General features: G+C 45.8%; 1 protein-coding gene across 3 annotated transcripts in view; it reads left to right on the top strand.

Annotated features, from left to right (window-relative positions):
• Positions 1-13,021, top strand: part of ric8a (RIC8 guanine nucleotide exchange factor A) — a 31,827-nt gene extending 18,806 nt beyond the window's left edge. For 2 of the 3 annotated variants that reach the window (XM_015965604.3, XM_015965606.3), the window contains exons 3-14: positions 94-307; positions 1,165-1,286; positions 1,376-1,456; positions 1,610-1,709; positions 3,515-3,702; positions 3,833-3,927; positions 4,001-4,151; positions 9,974-10,069; positions 10,155-10,299; positions 11,886-12,030; positions 12,180-12,299; positions 12,393-13,021. In XM_015965604.3, coding sequence (XP_015821090.1) covers positions 94-307; positions 1,165-1,286; positions 1,376-1,456; positions 1,610-1,709; positions 3,515-3,702; positions 3,833-3,927; positions 4,001-4,151; positions 9,974-10,069; positions 10,155-10,299; positions 11,886-12,030; positions 12,180-12,299; positions 12,393-12,534 — 1,599 coding nt within the window. In that variant the 3' untranslated portion in view covers positions 12,535-13,021. The remainder of the gene's footprint in view (positions 1-93; positions 308-1,164; positions 1,287-1,375; positions 1,457-1,609; positions 1,710-3,514; positions 3,703-3,832; positions 3,928-4,000; positions 4,152-9,973; positions 10,070-10,154; positions 10,300-11,885; positions 12,031-12,179; positions 12,300-12,392) is intronic. The other variant, XM_015965605.3, reaches the window with a different exon arrangement.
• The last annotated feature ends 2,938 nt before the right edge of the window (positions 13,022-15,959 follow it).

The raw sequence follows: 15,959 nt of genomic DNA, 5'->3' as shown, positions 1-15,959 counted from the left end.
ACATGACAAAACGGTTTAGCTAAAAAAGCGAAGTCTTTGTGTCCAGCCTCTGTTTTGAAACATGGATGTAACTGGATTTATTTTGTGCTACAGCACCTGGGGGAACTGGTGATCGGACTCCTGGCCAGGGAGCTGCAGCCTTCCTGTTTGCTGGCGTGTCTAGAGACTATCCGAATCTTGTCCAGGGACAAATATTGTCTGGATCCTTTCATCTCCTGCTCAGCCATGTCCATTCTGTCCCGCTATGCTGGCATTGCCACAACTTGTCCATCCTTACTGCCCCAAAGCGCATGGGTGGAGGGTCAAGGTAATTACTGAAGGTTGTTTAAGATTAGACCACATTACTACCTTACAGGGTAGTGGGACCCTTTGCTGTCTTTCATAATGGAAAGAGTATTGATACAGAATCATTGTAAAAGACAAATGATGAATAAACCACTCGGTCGTTGTCGTAATAGCGCATCAATGAAGTCAAAACGCAGCATGTGAAAACTGGATTATGAACAAACTACTATAGAAACACTTGACTGAGCTTCTGACATGTCTAAACAAAACACAGTAAGAATCTCAGTGAAGCATTATCAAACTAGAAATAATCATAAAACCTTCTTCAACCTCCAGCAGAACTAAACCTGGGATAGACGGCCTTCAGCCTTACACCAGCCCGTTGTCAGGACCAGTATGGAAACCACTCCCTAGTCTTGGTTCTTGAGAATATTTGTAGAGACTTTATCCAAATCTGTTCCTGCTGGACTGCATGGTGGTGCAGATGGTGGAACTATGGCCTTGCAATAAAAAGGTTGCAGGTTCAACACCTGGCTGTGGTCTTTATTGAGCTCTTAATCGCAGCTGAAGTCTCGTAATTTAGAAATCTTCAAATTCACCTCTCACTCAGGTCAAAGGGCGAGAGGTGAGTTAGAGAGAGAAATTAGTACCAATAGATCAGAGCATTCGAGAAAACCACGTAGTGTTTTTTTCTTAGCACAAAAATAAAAATGAAAGGACCAGAATACATTTTTATAAAAGTTGTCTTTTCCCAGCAGTTTGTCTGTTTGGAGGTCAGTGTGATGGCCTCCAGCTATTAGTTCTCCTGCCTTCTTCATGTTACTCTTTCATAAATAATCAGTCTGAACTTATAACCACTCAGGTTGTTTTTCTTGATAGTAGAGGATGAAGAGGGGGCAGAGAAGGAACCCTGCTCTGCTTTGGAGAACTCGGATCAAGAAGTAATTGTTGAGGCTCTGAAGTCAATCTGTAACATCTTGCTTCACAATGAGACGGCTCAGGTGGGTTGCTGTGAATTACAGATTAAGACATTATGTGACTGGCTCTGTTCTATGGATTGTGACCGGTGTCCATGCTGGATGGATGACAGGTTCGAGCGGCTGAGCTGCAGCTCATTAAAGGTGTCGCTGAGAGGCTGAAGCAGTGTTACGATCCCACCTGGGGCTACGAGGTATCTGCATCAATCTTAAACAATGACCCGCACTTGTATAGCACCTTTCTGAGTCAGAGGACACCAAAGCGTTTTACACTGCATCACATCATTTCACCCTGTTACTAATCTTTGACGTCCAGATCTTTTTGTGTGCACGCCTTGTATATGCAGGTGCATTTTTTTGACCTGCGCCTCACCTTCCTGCTGACTGCGCTGAGGTTGGATGTCAGAGCTCAGCTGGCTCAGGAGCTTCATGGCATCAGACTTCTCGGTAACACCATGGAATTGTGCTTTGTGTGGTTGGTCTCAAATGAACATTTATCTCCTTTGACCAAGTTCCCTTACAAACCCTGTTTACTTGTTAGTTTTGAAACTTAATTGGTCATTCTGGGTTTAACAGGCAGGATGAACGTGAAAATAGTCTTTTACCCGTATTTCCTGGTTTAGCCACTGATAGGTAATAGAATAGCCACTCAGCTCTACATCAAACTTGTGCACAAAGTTGGTGTGTGTGTGTGTGTGTGTGTGTGTGTGTGGTGTGTGTGTGCTCTGTCTTCTCGATCCCCAGTGAGTCGTGGAGGATGGCTGCTTATACTGAGCCAGGATCCTCTGGAGGTTTCTTCCTGTAAAAAGGGAGTTTTCCTCTCCACTGTTGCTAAATGCTTGCTTAGTATGAGAATTGCTGTAAAGACTCTGAGACTAGTCAGTGACTCGATGCAACCTGCTGGGTTCCTTATATAGGAAACATTATTTCTGATTGGCTTAATGAACTGACCTGAATTGGAATGTTTACTATGTGAAGTGCCTTGAGACGAGTCTTGTCATCATTTGGCGCTATATAAATAAACTTGAATTGAATTGAAAATTAGGACTCGTGGACTCGCCCATCTTGCCTTGTGAAGGGAAGGCTGTTGTTGGTTTAGCATCCAGGAAACAGCAATGAACATCTCGGCTGACCGTTAGCATTAGCAACTCCAACACACAGCAGAACTCCTCCAAGCTTGTGTTATTTGTGGAGATAAACGCTCGGAACCGCTGGAGGAGATAATGCAAAGAAGGATTCTCCAGAGAATCAAGAAAATTATGGACAACCCTGAGCATTCTCTTCACAAGACTGTCCGACAACAGACAAACAGAGTCAGTGGTAGAGTCACACTGCTGTTAGCCAATCAGACGCAAGGTTTCTAAGTATCAAAAAGTAAGACTTCAGAACCCGTCGTCTTCTGCTCCCCATTACTTTTACTTACTGAAACAGGAACGCAAGAGCCTTTGTCCCAGAGACCGACTCACCAGACAATAATTCATACTACTGCAGATCTGGGAAAAAGGAGTGAACTTGGCCTTTAACGCTGAGCTCTAGGGAATATCACTGGGAATTCTGGTGAACTATATGACTAGTTATATGTTATTTACAGCAGCAGCAAAATGTAACGCGTTAGCAGTTTTACTCATGCAGAAAACTGACAGTAGTTGACACCTTCTTTAAATGATGTTTCTTTAAACTGCTGTGAATGAATATAGCTGTTTTATTATGAAAATAATTAAATTTGTAGTTGGGTCCAACCAGATTAAACAACTGGCTTGTCTGAATGGACCAACATCTAAAATGTGTTGCTGCTATCTTAAATCTGTTTTGATTGCTTCTACAACTTGTGTATGAGAACAGTCCTTTGTCTTTTTCTCTAACTGTTGTATCTTATCTTGTCTGTTTTTGATCTAATCTATCTGTTTTTCTTTGGTGCAAAGCTAATTAAGTGTCTGTCGCTGCTGCCGTTGGGCCAGATCGTCATTGCGAATGAGAATGAGATCACAATCGACTCATCTGGTTAAATGAAGGTTAAATAAATCAAATCAAATAAATAAACTGCTCTAAATGTAAGTTTATCCATGACATCCTTTAAAGAAAACCTTTCTGTCACCAAGACACTAATCCCATCATCATGGAGCAAATCATCATCAAATATAATGTTATTTTAACAAACCGAAAGTAATCACACAGGCATCAAAACATCATCTTTCATTAAACAGGCTAATTACAAAAAGAAAAAACAGCATCCTGTTCTGTGTGTGTTTTAGGCAACCAGCTGGATGCTACGTTGGGTCTGTGTTGGCCAGAAACCCTGGAGACAGCAAGGGCCGGGTTTGAAGGTACCCCCCCTGAAGAACTGCCCCCACTGAGCAGGGAGCAGACAGAACTAGCTGTGGAAATTCTGAAAATACTATTTAACATCACATTTAACACAAACAAATGCAAGGTTGGCGAGGTAAGAGGAAGGATGACATCGTAAGGAGGTATCTGTTGGCTGTGAATGTTATTTTAGTAATCATTAGAGTGAGTGAAGTCATTTTTGTAGGCTAAATAATTCTTCTCTGCATGCGTGCATGTATCTTCAGGAGGAGGCTGAGGAGTTCCGACATCTGGGAGCCATCCTGAGACACTGTCTGTTGAGTCATTCAGATGGAGAGGAGCGGACTGAGGAGCTCCACAGGTTGAACAATCTCCACAACATGGCTGCTCTTCTTTCTTAGACCACCCTGCTCACATATCTTCTGTTTTCAAAGTCACACAGTGAATTTGCTGGGGAACCTTCCTCTGCCTTGTCTGGATGTGTTGTTGATGCCCAGAGTGCAACAAGGCTCCACTGAGTACATGGGGGTCAACATGGATGCCGTCAACATGCTGTTGGAGTTTATGGAGACAAGACTTGATCGGGTAAGTTACGCCTTTAGTGCTATTGTCCACACCTTGACCCTGGTACAGGGATCTCATCTGTTAAACAGAATTCTTACTAAAACCTTGCATACGTTACTAGAAGTCATTTTCTAACCTGTGGAACACTTAATACACACAGCTGCACGCAACTCCAGCTTCATCAATCACACTCTTCCTACAAATGCGCTCAGGTGGTTTTTTGGATCAGAGCCCGCCTCCATATCCACTTTGAGTCATACATGCTCAATGCAACATACCTCATGAATACTCTACAAATGCCCGAGCTACCAGGGCGGTGGCATTTTGATGAGATACCCGGTCTAAGAAGAACCTTTAATTGAACCCAAAAGGGCTTTAGGCAGGCTGATATTTTGTTCAACATGTCAAACAAATATCAGCCTGCCTGTCACTTAAATCCCACTAGAACAGGCTGGTAGCAAGAAACCCGAGATTGGTCAAAAGCTGCAGCTGGGATTGCTTGTTACAGTGGGCCGGTGGCGCTAACCCTGGTTCCAGTTCTGCACATGGCTCTAATAGGAATACAGTATCAAACTGGGGTACCCACACACCCAGAGATCCACAAGCCAACAATTATGGGTCAATGAAACACCATGTGGACACCGAGGATGGACTGCATATGTGTGGACGGTTGAGCTAATTATCATAACGGACAAATATTTAGATGTGTCCAATTTATCTTGTTATGAAGTCAAACCAGCTAAAATGAGAAAATGGGACAAACATTGTCCACAGTTTGGCTTTTGAACTGAATATTGTTCAGGAGTTCTTCAGCCCAAAGAACACACAGCTATGATGGCGTCAGCAAAGGCGGCGTTAAGATGGAGGATCGCTTCAGCAGAAGCAATCTTTAGAAAGGAGGCCCTTGGAGTAGGACCTTGCATGTACTCTGGTGTGTTAAATGACTTCATAATCATTCAACAAACTAATCAAAACAATAAATATTCTGATTCTGAAATTTGGGATTAGCATTATCAGTAGACTCCTTCCATATCCTTCACCCTTAAAAAGGTTCTGGTGGGTGGACCTGAGGGCTCGGGTGGTGGGTGGACCTGAGGGCTCGGGTTGGAGCATAAGGCTTTAACAGTTCAGTAATATAGGTGTCATGTCAGAGTTTAGTTTTCTAACCCACATGCAGAATCAGAGCCGGAGACGAAGGTAAGAAATATTTTTTTTTAATTAAACAATGATGAGAACGGAGATTCACTCTCGAGGAAGCTCTGACGTTAAAGGGCAGAATCTGACGGGAGAAAAAGATCAGGGAGATGAGGAGCTGGTAACGGGAGAGGAATTGATGCAAATTGAAACAGTCTTACTTTAGAGAGGAGATCCGTAGATGCTGAGGAGGGAGTGGGTCAGGCCTGAGGTGGAGGGGAGCTGAAGTAGGGTCCAGATCTTGAAGGCGAGTAATGGAGATAATATTTACCAAGACATTGAGCGAGGCAGGCGGGGGGTGAGAGTGAGTGGGAGAGCCGGCCGGCAGAGCAGAACGAGACGAGGTGGGTAAAAATCCTTAGGTTATGGCTGGAGAGGTGGTGAGAGTGAATATCTGCTGAGGAAAGTTAGAGATCACAAGAAGTACAAAAAATCACAAAGAGAGCTCGAGATTTGGTCGTGTACCCAAACGAGTTAATCATCCGACGTCGTGTAGGTCTCAGACTGCTCCTTTTATACCAGCCGGTGATTGCAGCTGAATGGCTGCAGTCGGGCAGCTTTCCGACGCCGCCCACCTGCAGGAAAGAGGTTAGTCTGGAGAATAATATACCTCAGGCCGTGACAATAGGGAGGAGCCTGACCATGTAGAGCCCTGAAAGTTATAGCCAGGACTCCAAAATGAACTCTAAAGTTAACAGGTAACCAGTGCAGATACATCAGAATAGGAGTGAAGAGGGTAGCCTCCCTCTGTCTACATGTGGGGGGGATGGGTTCTGACTGTGGTCTGTGCTTATGCACCAAACTACAGTTCAGACTACCCACCCTTTTTGGAGACCTTGGAGGAGGTGCTGGAGAGTGCTCCTTTCGGTGACTCCCTCGTTATGCTGGGGGACTTTAACGCTCTCGTGGGCAACGACAGTGAGACCTGGAGAGGTGTGGTTGGGAGGAACGGCCCCCTGATCTGAATTCGAATGGTGTTTTGTTATTGGACTTCGGTGCCAGTCATGGATTGTCCATAATGAACACCATGTTCAAACATAAAGGTGTCCATATGTGTTCTTGGCACCAGGATACCTTAGGCCGCAGCTCGATGATCGACTTTGTTGTTGTTTCATCTGACCTGTGACCGCATGTCTTGGACACTTGGGTGAAGAGAGGGGCGGAGCTGTCAACTGACCACTACCTGGTGATGAGTTGGCTCAGATGGTGGGGGAGGATGCCGGTCAGACGAGGCAGTTCCCTTACCCTAACCAGGCAGTCCAAGCAGAACGCGGCTCGGGTGGTCGCCAAGGCAAAAACCTGTGCTTGGGAGGAGTTCGGTGAGACCATGGAGCAAGACTTCCATACGGCCAGATTCTGGTCCACCATCCGGCACCTCAGGGAGGAAAGCAGTGCGCTACCAACACTATCTATAGTGAGGACGGTGTGCTGCTGACCTCTACTCAGGACGTTGTGGATCGGTGGGCAGAATACTTCGAAGACCTCCTAAATCCCAACGACACGTCTTCCAGTGAGGAAGCAGAGTCTGGGGACTTTGAGTTGGCCTCTCAAATCTCTGGTGCTGAGGTCACTGAGGTGGTTAAAAGCTCCTCTGTGGCAAGGCTCCAGGGGTGGATGAGATCCGCCCGGAGTTCCTTAAGGCTCTGGATGTTGTGGGGCTGTGTTGGCTGACGCAGCTTTGCAATATTGTGTGGACATCAGGGGCAGTCCCACTGGACTGGTAGACCAGGGCGGTGGCCCCCTTATTTAAAAAGGGGGGCCGCAGGGTGTGTTCCAACTTACAGGCGGATCACACTCCTGAGCCTTCCTGGTAAGGTCTATTCAGGGGTTCTGGAGAGGAGGGTCCATCGAATTGTTGAACCTCAGATTCAGGAGGAGCAATGTGATTTTCGTCCTGGCTGTGGAACACTGGACCAGCTCTATACCCTTAGGGGGATCCTGGAGGGTGCGTGGGAATTTGCCCAACCAGTCTACATGTGTTTTGTGGATTTGGATAAGGCGTTTGACCACGTCCCTCGGGGGGGCCCTGTAGGGGGTACTCCGGGAGTATGGTGTACCAGGCCCTCTGATACGGGCTGTTTGGTCCCTGTATGGCCGGTGTCAGAGCTTGGTCCGCATTGCCTGCAGTAAGTCGGGCTCATTCCCAGTGAGAGTTGGACTCCCCCAAGGCTGCCCTTTGTCACCGATTCTGTTCATAACATTTTTGGACAGGATTTCTAGGTGCAGCCAAGGTGTGGAGGGCATCCATTTTGGTGGCCTGAGGATCAGGTCACTGCTTTTTGCAGATGATGTGGTCCTGTTGGCTTCATCAGAACGTGATCTCCAGCTTTCGCTGGAGCGGTTTGCAGTCGAGTGCGAAGCAGCTGGGATGAGAATCAGCTCCTCGAAATCTGAGACCATGGTCTTGATTCGGAAAAGGGTAGAATGCCTTCTCCGGGTCAGGGATGAGGTCCTGCCCCAAGTGGAGGAGTTTAAGTATCTCGGGGTCTTGTTCACGAGTGAGGGAAAACTGGAGCGTGAGATCGATAGGCAGATTGGTGCTGCGTCTGCAGTGATGCGGGCGTTGTACTGGTCTGTCGGGGTGAAGAGAGAGCTGAGTCAGAAGGCGAAGCTCTCGATTTACCCGTCGATCTATGTCCTACCCTCACCTATGGTCATCAGTTTTGGGTAGGGGTTGCATGACTTAATTGTTTTTAAAGTCGACAGTCAAGTAATGAAAATCGAGTCGACTTCGACTAGTCGTTGATGACGTCATACACCTGAAGCGGGGGGGGGGGGGGGGGGGGGTTGTGTTCGGTAGGTTCGCTGGAGTTTTTGACAGTTAGAATTGCGCCCACATTTTCAAAGTTAAACACATTTCTTTTAACAACTGTAGTTTCTGCTTCAGCCCTCTCCCCCCTCCCCCCGCACAGCAGCCGCAAACTCACTGATGCGCCTGCAGCCTCTCGGAGTTCCTGCTGCTCTAAACAGTAAAATAATTATTTCATTTTCTGTTCCTCACTTCTGGTTACCTTCAATGGTGTATGTTTGTTGCAACCACCAGGTACAAAAACAAACTTGTTTTTATTTGACTATTTTTCTGTCCTGCCTGTTTATTATCTTCCTGCATCTCCTCTCAATCCTAAAGAAAAGCTGCTACCTGGGTTCATATATATTCACCTTATGAGTTACCTTTGAACTGCAGTTCTAAAAGATCTACCAACCGCAAAAACAGCGGAGTGCCGCTGCTCGGTGGCCAACTACAACGGGACCGTTTTTGCTGCGGAGTTCGTGCTGGAGCGGAGCGGAGATAGTGGAATCTTGGGGGTGCGTCACCGGAGAACAAAACAGGTGAAGAGCCTCGCTCCGCAGCAGCGAAACGCATCAGGCACAAATAACAGACAGAAAACATGAAAGGAAATGAGCTGACATGAACGATCGCGTGTTTAATTTGTTTTTGAGGTGGTGACACCTGATTTGGCGGTGCTCAGGATGCAGATGTCTGGAGCGCGTCAACGATCAGAGCTTTGCATGCGCAAACTGGTTAAGATTAGGATGGGGTGAGGGGAAGGTAAAATTGCAAGAGGGAAAAGTTCACAGTTTGGTTAAATGTCCGTTTTACCGCTGGTGTCAATACAGACGCTCTGGCACAGCGTGTCGCCTCCGCCTCCCGACGCAGGGGCTCATCAACTGCTGGAGGACTGCATCTTGTCAGTCATTATCATGTGACAGCAACTAGTCGATGACAGGCATAAAAAGTCACTACAGAGCCATGAAGTCGACTAGTCGACTAGTTCATACAACCCCTAGTTTTGGGTAGTGACCGAAAGAACGAGATCACGGATACAAGCGGCCGAAATGAGTTTTCTCCGAAGAGTGGCTGGGCTCTCCCTTAGAGATAGGGTGAGAAGCTCAGTCATTCGGGAGGGGCTTGGAGTAGACCTGCTGCTCCTCTACATCGAGAGGAGCCAGTTGAGGTGGCTTGGGCATCTGGTCAGGATGCCTCCTGGACACATCCCTGGTGAGGTTTTCCGGGCACGTCCAACCCGGAGGAGACCTAAAGGTAGACCCAGGACACGGTGGAGGGACTATGTCTCTCACCTGGCCAGGGGATACCTTGGGATTCCCCCACAGGAGCTGGCCCAAGTGGCTGGGGAGAGGGAAGTCTGGGCCTCTCGCCCTAGGCTACTGCCCCCGTGACCCGACTTTGGATAAGTGGATGAAAATGGATGGATGGGTGATGTGTGCTCTTCTGTTTGCTCCAGTTAGGAGCCTCGCTGCAGAGTTCTGGACCAACTGAAGGCGGTCAAGGGCTTTTTTGTTAAAACATGTGAAGAGTGTGTTACAGTAATCTAGATAGGAGGAGATAAAGGCATGGAGAACCATTTCAAGTTCACATTTTGACACCACCCTTCACAGTTTGGAGACATTTCTTAAGTGATATAAACAGTTTTGGACCAACATTTTTGAGTGACCTTCAAGAGACATTGATTGGTCAAAAACACCCAAATTCCTGTCTTGACGGCAGAGGATAAATGACCAAGTTTTAGACTAATCAGGCCGTTTTATGGAATTTTGTATCTTGCAAAACTCAGAAAATGCCCATCACATGAACATGATTCTTCATCTAGTCCATTAATCAGCTAACGGTTTGCTTGTATGTCTTCCAGAGACACAGACTGAAGGAGACACTTCTTCCCTCTCTCAACCTGCTGACTGAGAGTGCACGCATCCATCGAGAAACCAGAAAGTTTCTAAGATCAAAAGTCAGTGCTGCACCGAGCCAAAGAACTGATCTATGAGTACATGTAGCATGTGATGGCTTAGGTTTCCTTCTGTGTGTTTGTCAAGGTGCTGCCCCCCCTCCGGGATGTAAAAAACAGACCAGAAGTGGGCAACACTCTGAGGAACAAGATAGTGCGTCTTATGACACACATCGATACAGATGTTAAGAACTGTGCTGCTGAGCTCCTCTTTGTTCTCTGCAAAGAAAGTGGTAAGAGAATGTCAGCCCATTTCTATGTTATGATCCTCTGAAGTGTGTTTCAGATTACTGACATTAGAGCATGTGTGTGTGTGTGTGTGTGTGTGTGTGTGTGTGTGTGTGTGTGTGTGTGTGTGTGTGTGTGTGTGTGTGTTAAAATGTTTTGGTGACCTTTCCATCTCTAGATTATGACTTATTGATTCAAAAATTGCTTAAAATGCCCATTTTTAGTTTATGGGAGGAAACCAGAGTACCCAGCAGGCATTGGGGCAACATATAAAATTCATGCAGATGTTTAATTGGACAGCCTAAATTAACACCAGCTGTAGATGAGTGTTTGTGACTGGTTGTTTGTCTCTGTTCCTGACATCAGAAGGCAGATTTGTCATGAACTTGTGTGTACTCAGATTTATTTTTGAATTTTGTCTAAGACAAAAAGGAAAGGCAACATAAAGCAGAGTAAACACTGTTTACTGGGCTGTAAACACAAGTTCACCAAACAAGGAACCAGCTGGATTCCTTAGCTTCACAGACCAGGAACCAGGAGCTGAAGGATCTTGTTCCAGCATCTTGGCCACAATCCTGGATGGCGATCCTGGGCGACTGGGTGGGCAAAAACTTGAAAGCCTGGTCTAGTGGCATCACTACTGCCCATTCTCATCATTCATCAGCCCGGAAACAGGTGTGCCCCTGAGTTTTGTAGGGAAACAACCCTAGGACCTGGACGGTTGCCTCCAACGCTCAGAACATACATGCTTCATCATCACATGACCTGCCAGGGCAAAGCAACAGTGTTATTGCGAAGCTGAACAGCTTAATGTTGGATATGAATATCGTAGTCTTAGAGAACCTCGGTCCACCTAGCTAGCTGAGCCTTGGTCATTTGAAGAGAAGCAGCCCATGAGTGGGGTGTGGTGTTTGCTCTTCAGGTTTTATTGACACACGTGCAGCCCAACATTCTGTGGACTGGTGCAGCAACAACAACTTCATTCTAAATGTGGCAAAAATCAAAAAATCGGTCTAGACTTCAGGAACAAGCTGTCTGCATGTCTAGATCAGAGACGCTCCTGTAGAGATGGTGCAGAATAGAAGATATCTGAGGCACCCCGCACACCTCATCTCAACTCACCACCTTCTACAGCAGCACCGTAGAGAAACAAGCAGCATCTCCCTGAGGCATGAGAGCAGCAACAACTCAGACAGAACATACAAAAGATCATCGGAGTCATACTGCCATGAGCGGAGCACCTGGACCCGAAACGCAGGAGAAGTTAAAGTGAAGGTTTTGGGACCCACAGAATGTAGACTAAAGCTTGTTTTAGTCATGAGTCGTTCTCTTTTTTAGTAATAATAAAAATGATGGATTAGATTTATGTGTCTTTAGGCACTCAAAGCACTTTCCATTCTTCACACATTCACACACCGCTGTGATGATAAGCTGTGTAGCCACAGCCGATCTGGGGCGGTCTGACAGAGGCGTCTTGCCCAAGGATACAACAGCAGCGTACCCTACCGGGAACCCCCCGATCACAAGGCAACCTGCTCTACCTCCTGAGTTACTGCTAACTTCCATCTTGTTTTGCTTTATCTCTGCCCAGTTCCCAGGTTCATCAAGTACACAGGCTATGGTAATGCTGCAGGTCTGCTGGCTGCCAGGGGGCTGCTTACAGGGGGCAGAGACTCTGGGATCTACTCTGAAGATGAAGAATCTGAGACAGAGGAATACAAAGAGGCTAAGGCACAGTCAGTACCATCACAGCACTATCTCTGTAAATTTGAGCCAGATAGCCGGTGTTGTAGAATAAAACAGGATAAGGATGGAGAAGCCTCTGTTTTTCTCATCTGTGTTGTGTTCTGTGTTACCTGGTGTGTCTCTGACCCATTATCTCCAGTATAAACCCAATCACAGGAGTGGTACAGGATGAGCAGCCCGATCCCATGGAAGGAATGACAGAGGAGCAGAAGGAGCACGAGGCCATGAAGCTGATCAACATGTTCGACAAACTGTCAAGGTCACTCAGCAGAATCCTGTTTGAGAAGAAGCTGTTGTGTGCAACTCTTCTGCGAAGTACTTTTTGACATGGTGGCTCTGCATCTGCTTGCAGGACCAATGTGATCCAGCCCATGCACTTTTGCACGGATGGGAAGATGAGAGAGATGAGCAAAAATAACCCGGATACTTCATCCCATAATTCCTTGTTCCAGTCAGAAGAGCCTGCTGATCCAGACAGTGAGGAGGAAACCTAGTTTTTGCAGATGCATGACAAACTTTGGACACACCTGGAAAGTCAGCGACAGATGTTTGTTTGGAGAACGACGAGTTAGTGGGAGGGAGCGTTTAAATCAGTAACAGAGCACTTTCAACATGAATTCAACACCATACGTTTCATATAACAACAACAACAACAACAACACTAACACAGTATCAGTAAAAGGCAGAAAAAGCACTTTAGTTGATAAATTGTCACTTTAAAACCTTTGTTGTAGTGACTGTTGGTTGGGGACATTAGAGAAGAAGCTCTGTGTTGCTAAAGAACATGGATAAAAAGCGTCTTCATTTTTGATGTAAAATCAGATTTGCTTTCGACAAAGGCATCAAATCTGATTTAATTTCAGAGATAAATATTGCAGATGGTTGAGTCACCAGACTGAGGGTTAGGTTGAAAACAGTAAGTTTGTGTTTCTTCACATGTTTGTCAGATAGCTGTTGTGTAATAAAGCCAGTTTGATCAAGCAGTCGTCTCTAGTCTTTGTTTTTCTATGATGGTGTTTCTTTGAAGTCAGCTGAACTGACTAGTCTATGGCGTTTAAAGCGTGCCACAACCCGTGCACGCGCATTGGGTCCACAGCGCACGTGTGAACGGGACTCGCGAGCGCAAATATACATGGCAGCGCGCGTGTGAACGGGACTCGCGAGCGGAAATATACATGGCGAGAGGCCATTTGTGCACTGAGAGGGAGCAAACTGTCTGTGAGCGCACAAGGATGTGCACAAGTGACAAACCTGCGTGCGCGCGTTGTCAACGAGCACACGGCAGAGGAAAACGTGCGCGCGCGGCAGCCTCTGTGCGCGCTCGGCAGCCTCTCTGCGCGCTCGGTTTCTGACTCCTGCTCGCTGGGCTGTAAGGGCTTTTGGCAATCTGGAGGCGTGGCCTGTGGCAGATCTTCTCTGTCCTCTGATTGGTTAGTGTACCCCGCACTTTACCCTCTACCTATCTATATAAAAAAGTCTGCTATTCAGTAGTTGCTGGCATAGCTCAGCTGGGAGAGCGGGTGACTCTCGCCCCGGAGGATCCAGGTTGAGTCCGGGCAAGGAAAATGCAGTAGATGTCATGTTAACTTTTCTTAATTTCAGGTATTTTACAGTTGTGACCGTTCAACTGCCATTAAACGTCCGAATGTTTGCTGGGCAGTGTTTTAAAAAGTGCACATAAGCTAGATGGTTTTAACCATATAAAATTACATCTTTTGTGATACTGGAAAAATACATACTGAAATAAAACTACTGATTGAAAACTTTATGACTGTGGTTGTACAATATATGACTCACTAATACACTGCAAACTCCCTTAGAGTGGGGCTTCCAGAGAGAGAGAGAGAGAGAGAGAGAGAGAGAGAGAGAGAGAGAGAGAGAGAGAGAGAGAGAGAGAGAGAGAGAGAGAGAGAGAGAGAGAGAGAGAGAGAGAGAGAGAGAGAGAGAGAGAGAGAGAGAGAGAGAGAGAGAGAGAGAGAGAGAGAGAAAAGTTCTTGCCTCATTAATGAATTGTTTATTTTTTTCAGTATTTAATTGACAAATTATCCTTTCAAATAATTAATTGATGAGTTATATAATTGTCCATTTAGAATTGTTGAATGGACTGAGTCAAGTTTGGTGCACTTTATATATTTCAAAACATGTTTTTTTTAATGATGCATATAAATAATTTAAATGTTAATTTAATGAAATATTTCTATTTTTTCATTACCTCACCCTTGTTTTGACAAAAACAAGAACTTGCTGGATAATATCACGGAGAAACTATTTGTTCACAGTACATGGCTCAGTGAGGATCTGTGTACCAAAGGAGGAGATGCTCAGAAATCTGTCTGCAGATTGTTACAACCCAGACTGGAAGTGGTGGGCTGTAATAAGAAAGGAGACCAAACAGAGGAGTGGGGGTTCAACAACTGATTTATTTAACAAAAGTAAGGATTTACTAAAGCAAGTTAGTGAACAGAAAATGGCCAGTGAGGACTCTCCACCACACAGGAGAGACCCAGTGAAAGCAGAAAAACAGTAGGCTTTGTAGGCAGCACCACACCCTGAGCCCAGGTGCCTCCAAGGCTGCTTAACGAGCTGCCTACAACAGAAGAAAAACACAATTAAACACAAATGAAAACCCAATGAGAGGGTGGGGGCATCACAACACGTTCAGGACTACCCAAACACCAGTAATTCTTGACTGCACTGATCTGCTTTAGTAAATCCTTACTTTGGTTAAATAAATCAGTTGTTGAACCCCCACTCCTCTGTTTGGTCTCCTTTCTTATTACAGCCCACCACTTCCAGTCTGGGTTGTAACAATCTGCAGACAGATTTCTGAGCATCTCCTCCTTTGGTATACAGATCCTCACTGAGCCAAGTACTGTGAACAAATAGTTTCTCCGTGATATTATCCAGCAAGGTCTTGTTTTTGTCAAAACAAGGGTGAGGTAATGAAAAAATAGAAATATTTCAATAAATTAACATTAAAATTATTTATATGCATAATAAAAAAAACATGTTTTGAAATATATAATGTGCACCAAACTTGACTCAGTCCATTCAACAATTCTAAATGGACAATTATGTAACTCATCAATTAATTATTTGAAAGGATAATTTGTCAATTAAATGCTGAAAAAAATAAACAATACATTAATGAGGCAAGAACTTTTAAAACTTGAACATACCTACACCCACAAGTCTATTTTTACCTGGTTAAAACCATCTAGCTTATGTGCACTTTTTAAAACACTGCCCAGCAAACATTCGGACATTTAATGACAGTTGAACGGTCACAACTGTAAAATAATATCACAGGAATTAGGAATGAATAATATGACATCAACTCTATATTACTTGGCCAGACTCAAACCTGGATCCTCCAGAGTGAGAGTCACCCGCTCTCCCAGCTGAGCTATGCCAGCAACTGCTGAAAATCAGATTTTTTTATATAGATAGCTAGAGAGTAAAGTGCGGGGTGAACTAACCAATCAGAGGATAGGGAAGATCTGCCACAGGCCACGCCTCCAGAGTGCCAAAACTCCTCACAGCCGAGCGAGCGGAATTAGAAACCGAGCGCGCAGAGGCTGCCGAGCGCGCAGAGAGGCTGCCGCGCGCGCACGTTTTCCTCTGCCGTGTGCTCGTTGGCAACGCGCGCACGCAGGTTTGTCACTTGTGCACATCCTTGTGCGCTCACAGACACAGTTTGCTCCCTCTCAGTGCACAAATGACCTCTCGCCATGTATATTTTTGCTCGCGAGTCCCGTTCACGCGCGCGCTGCCATGTATATTTTCGCTCGCAAGTCCCGTTCACACGCGCGCTGTGGACCCAATGCGCGTGCACGGGTTGTGGCACGGGTCTGACGCGATACTAGTCACCTTGGTGACTTAGGAGCTCATTAAAAGGCCGTCCTGTTGGATGGAGACC

Source organism: Nothobranchius furzeri, chromosome 14 (genome assembly GCF_043380555.1).
Source record: "Nothobranchius furzeri strain GRZ-AD chromosome 14, NfurGRZ-RIMD1, whole genome shotgun sequence".
NCBI lineage: Eukaryota > Metazoa > Chordata > Actinopteri > Cyprinodontiformes > Nothobranchiidae > Nothobranchius > Nothobranchius furzeri.
This window is presented reverse-complemented; position numbering and strand designations above follow the sequence as displayed.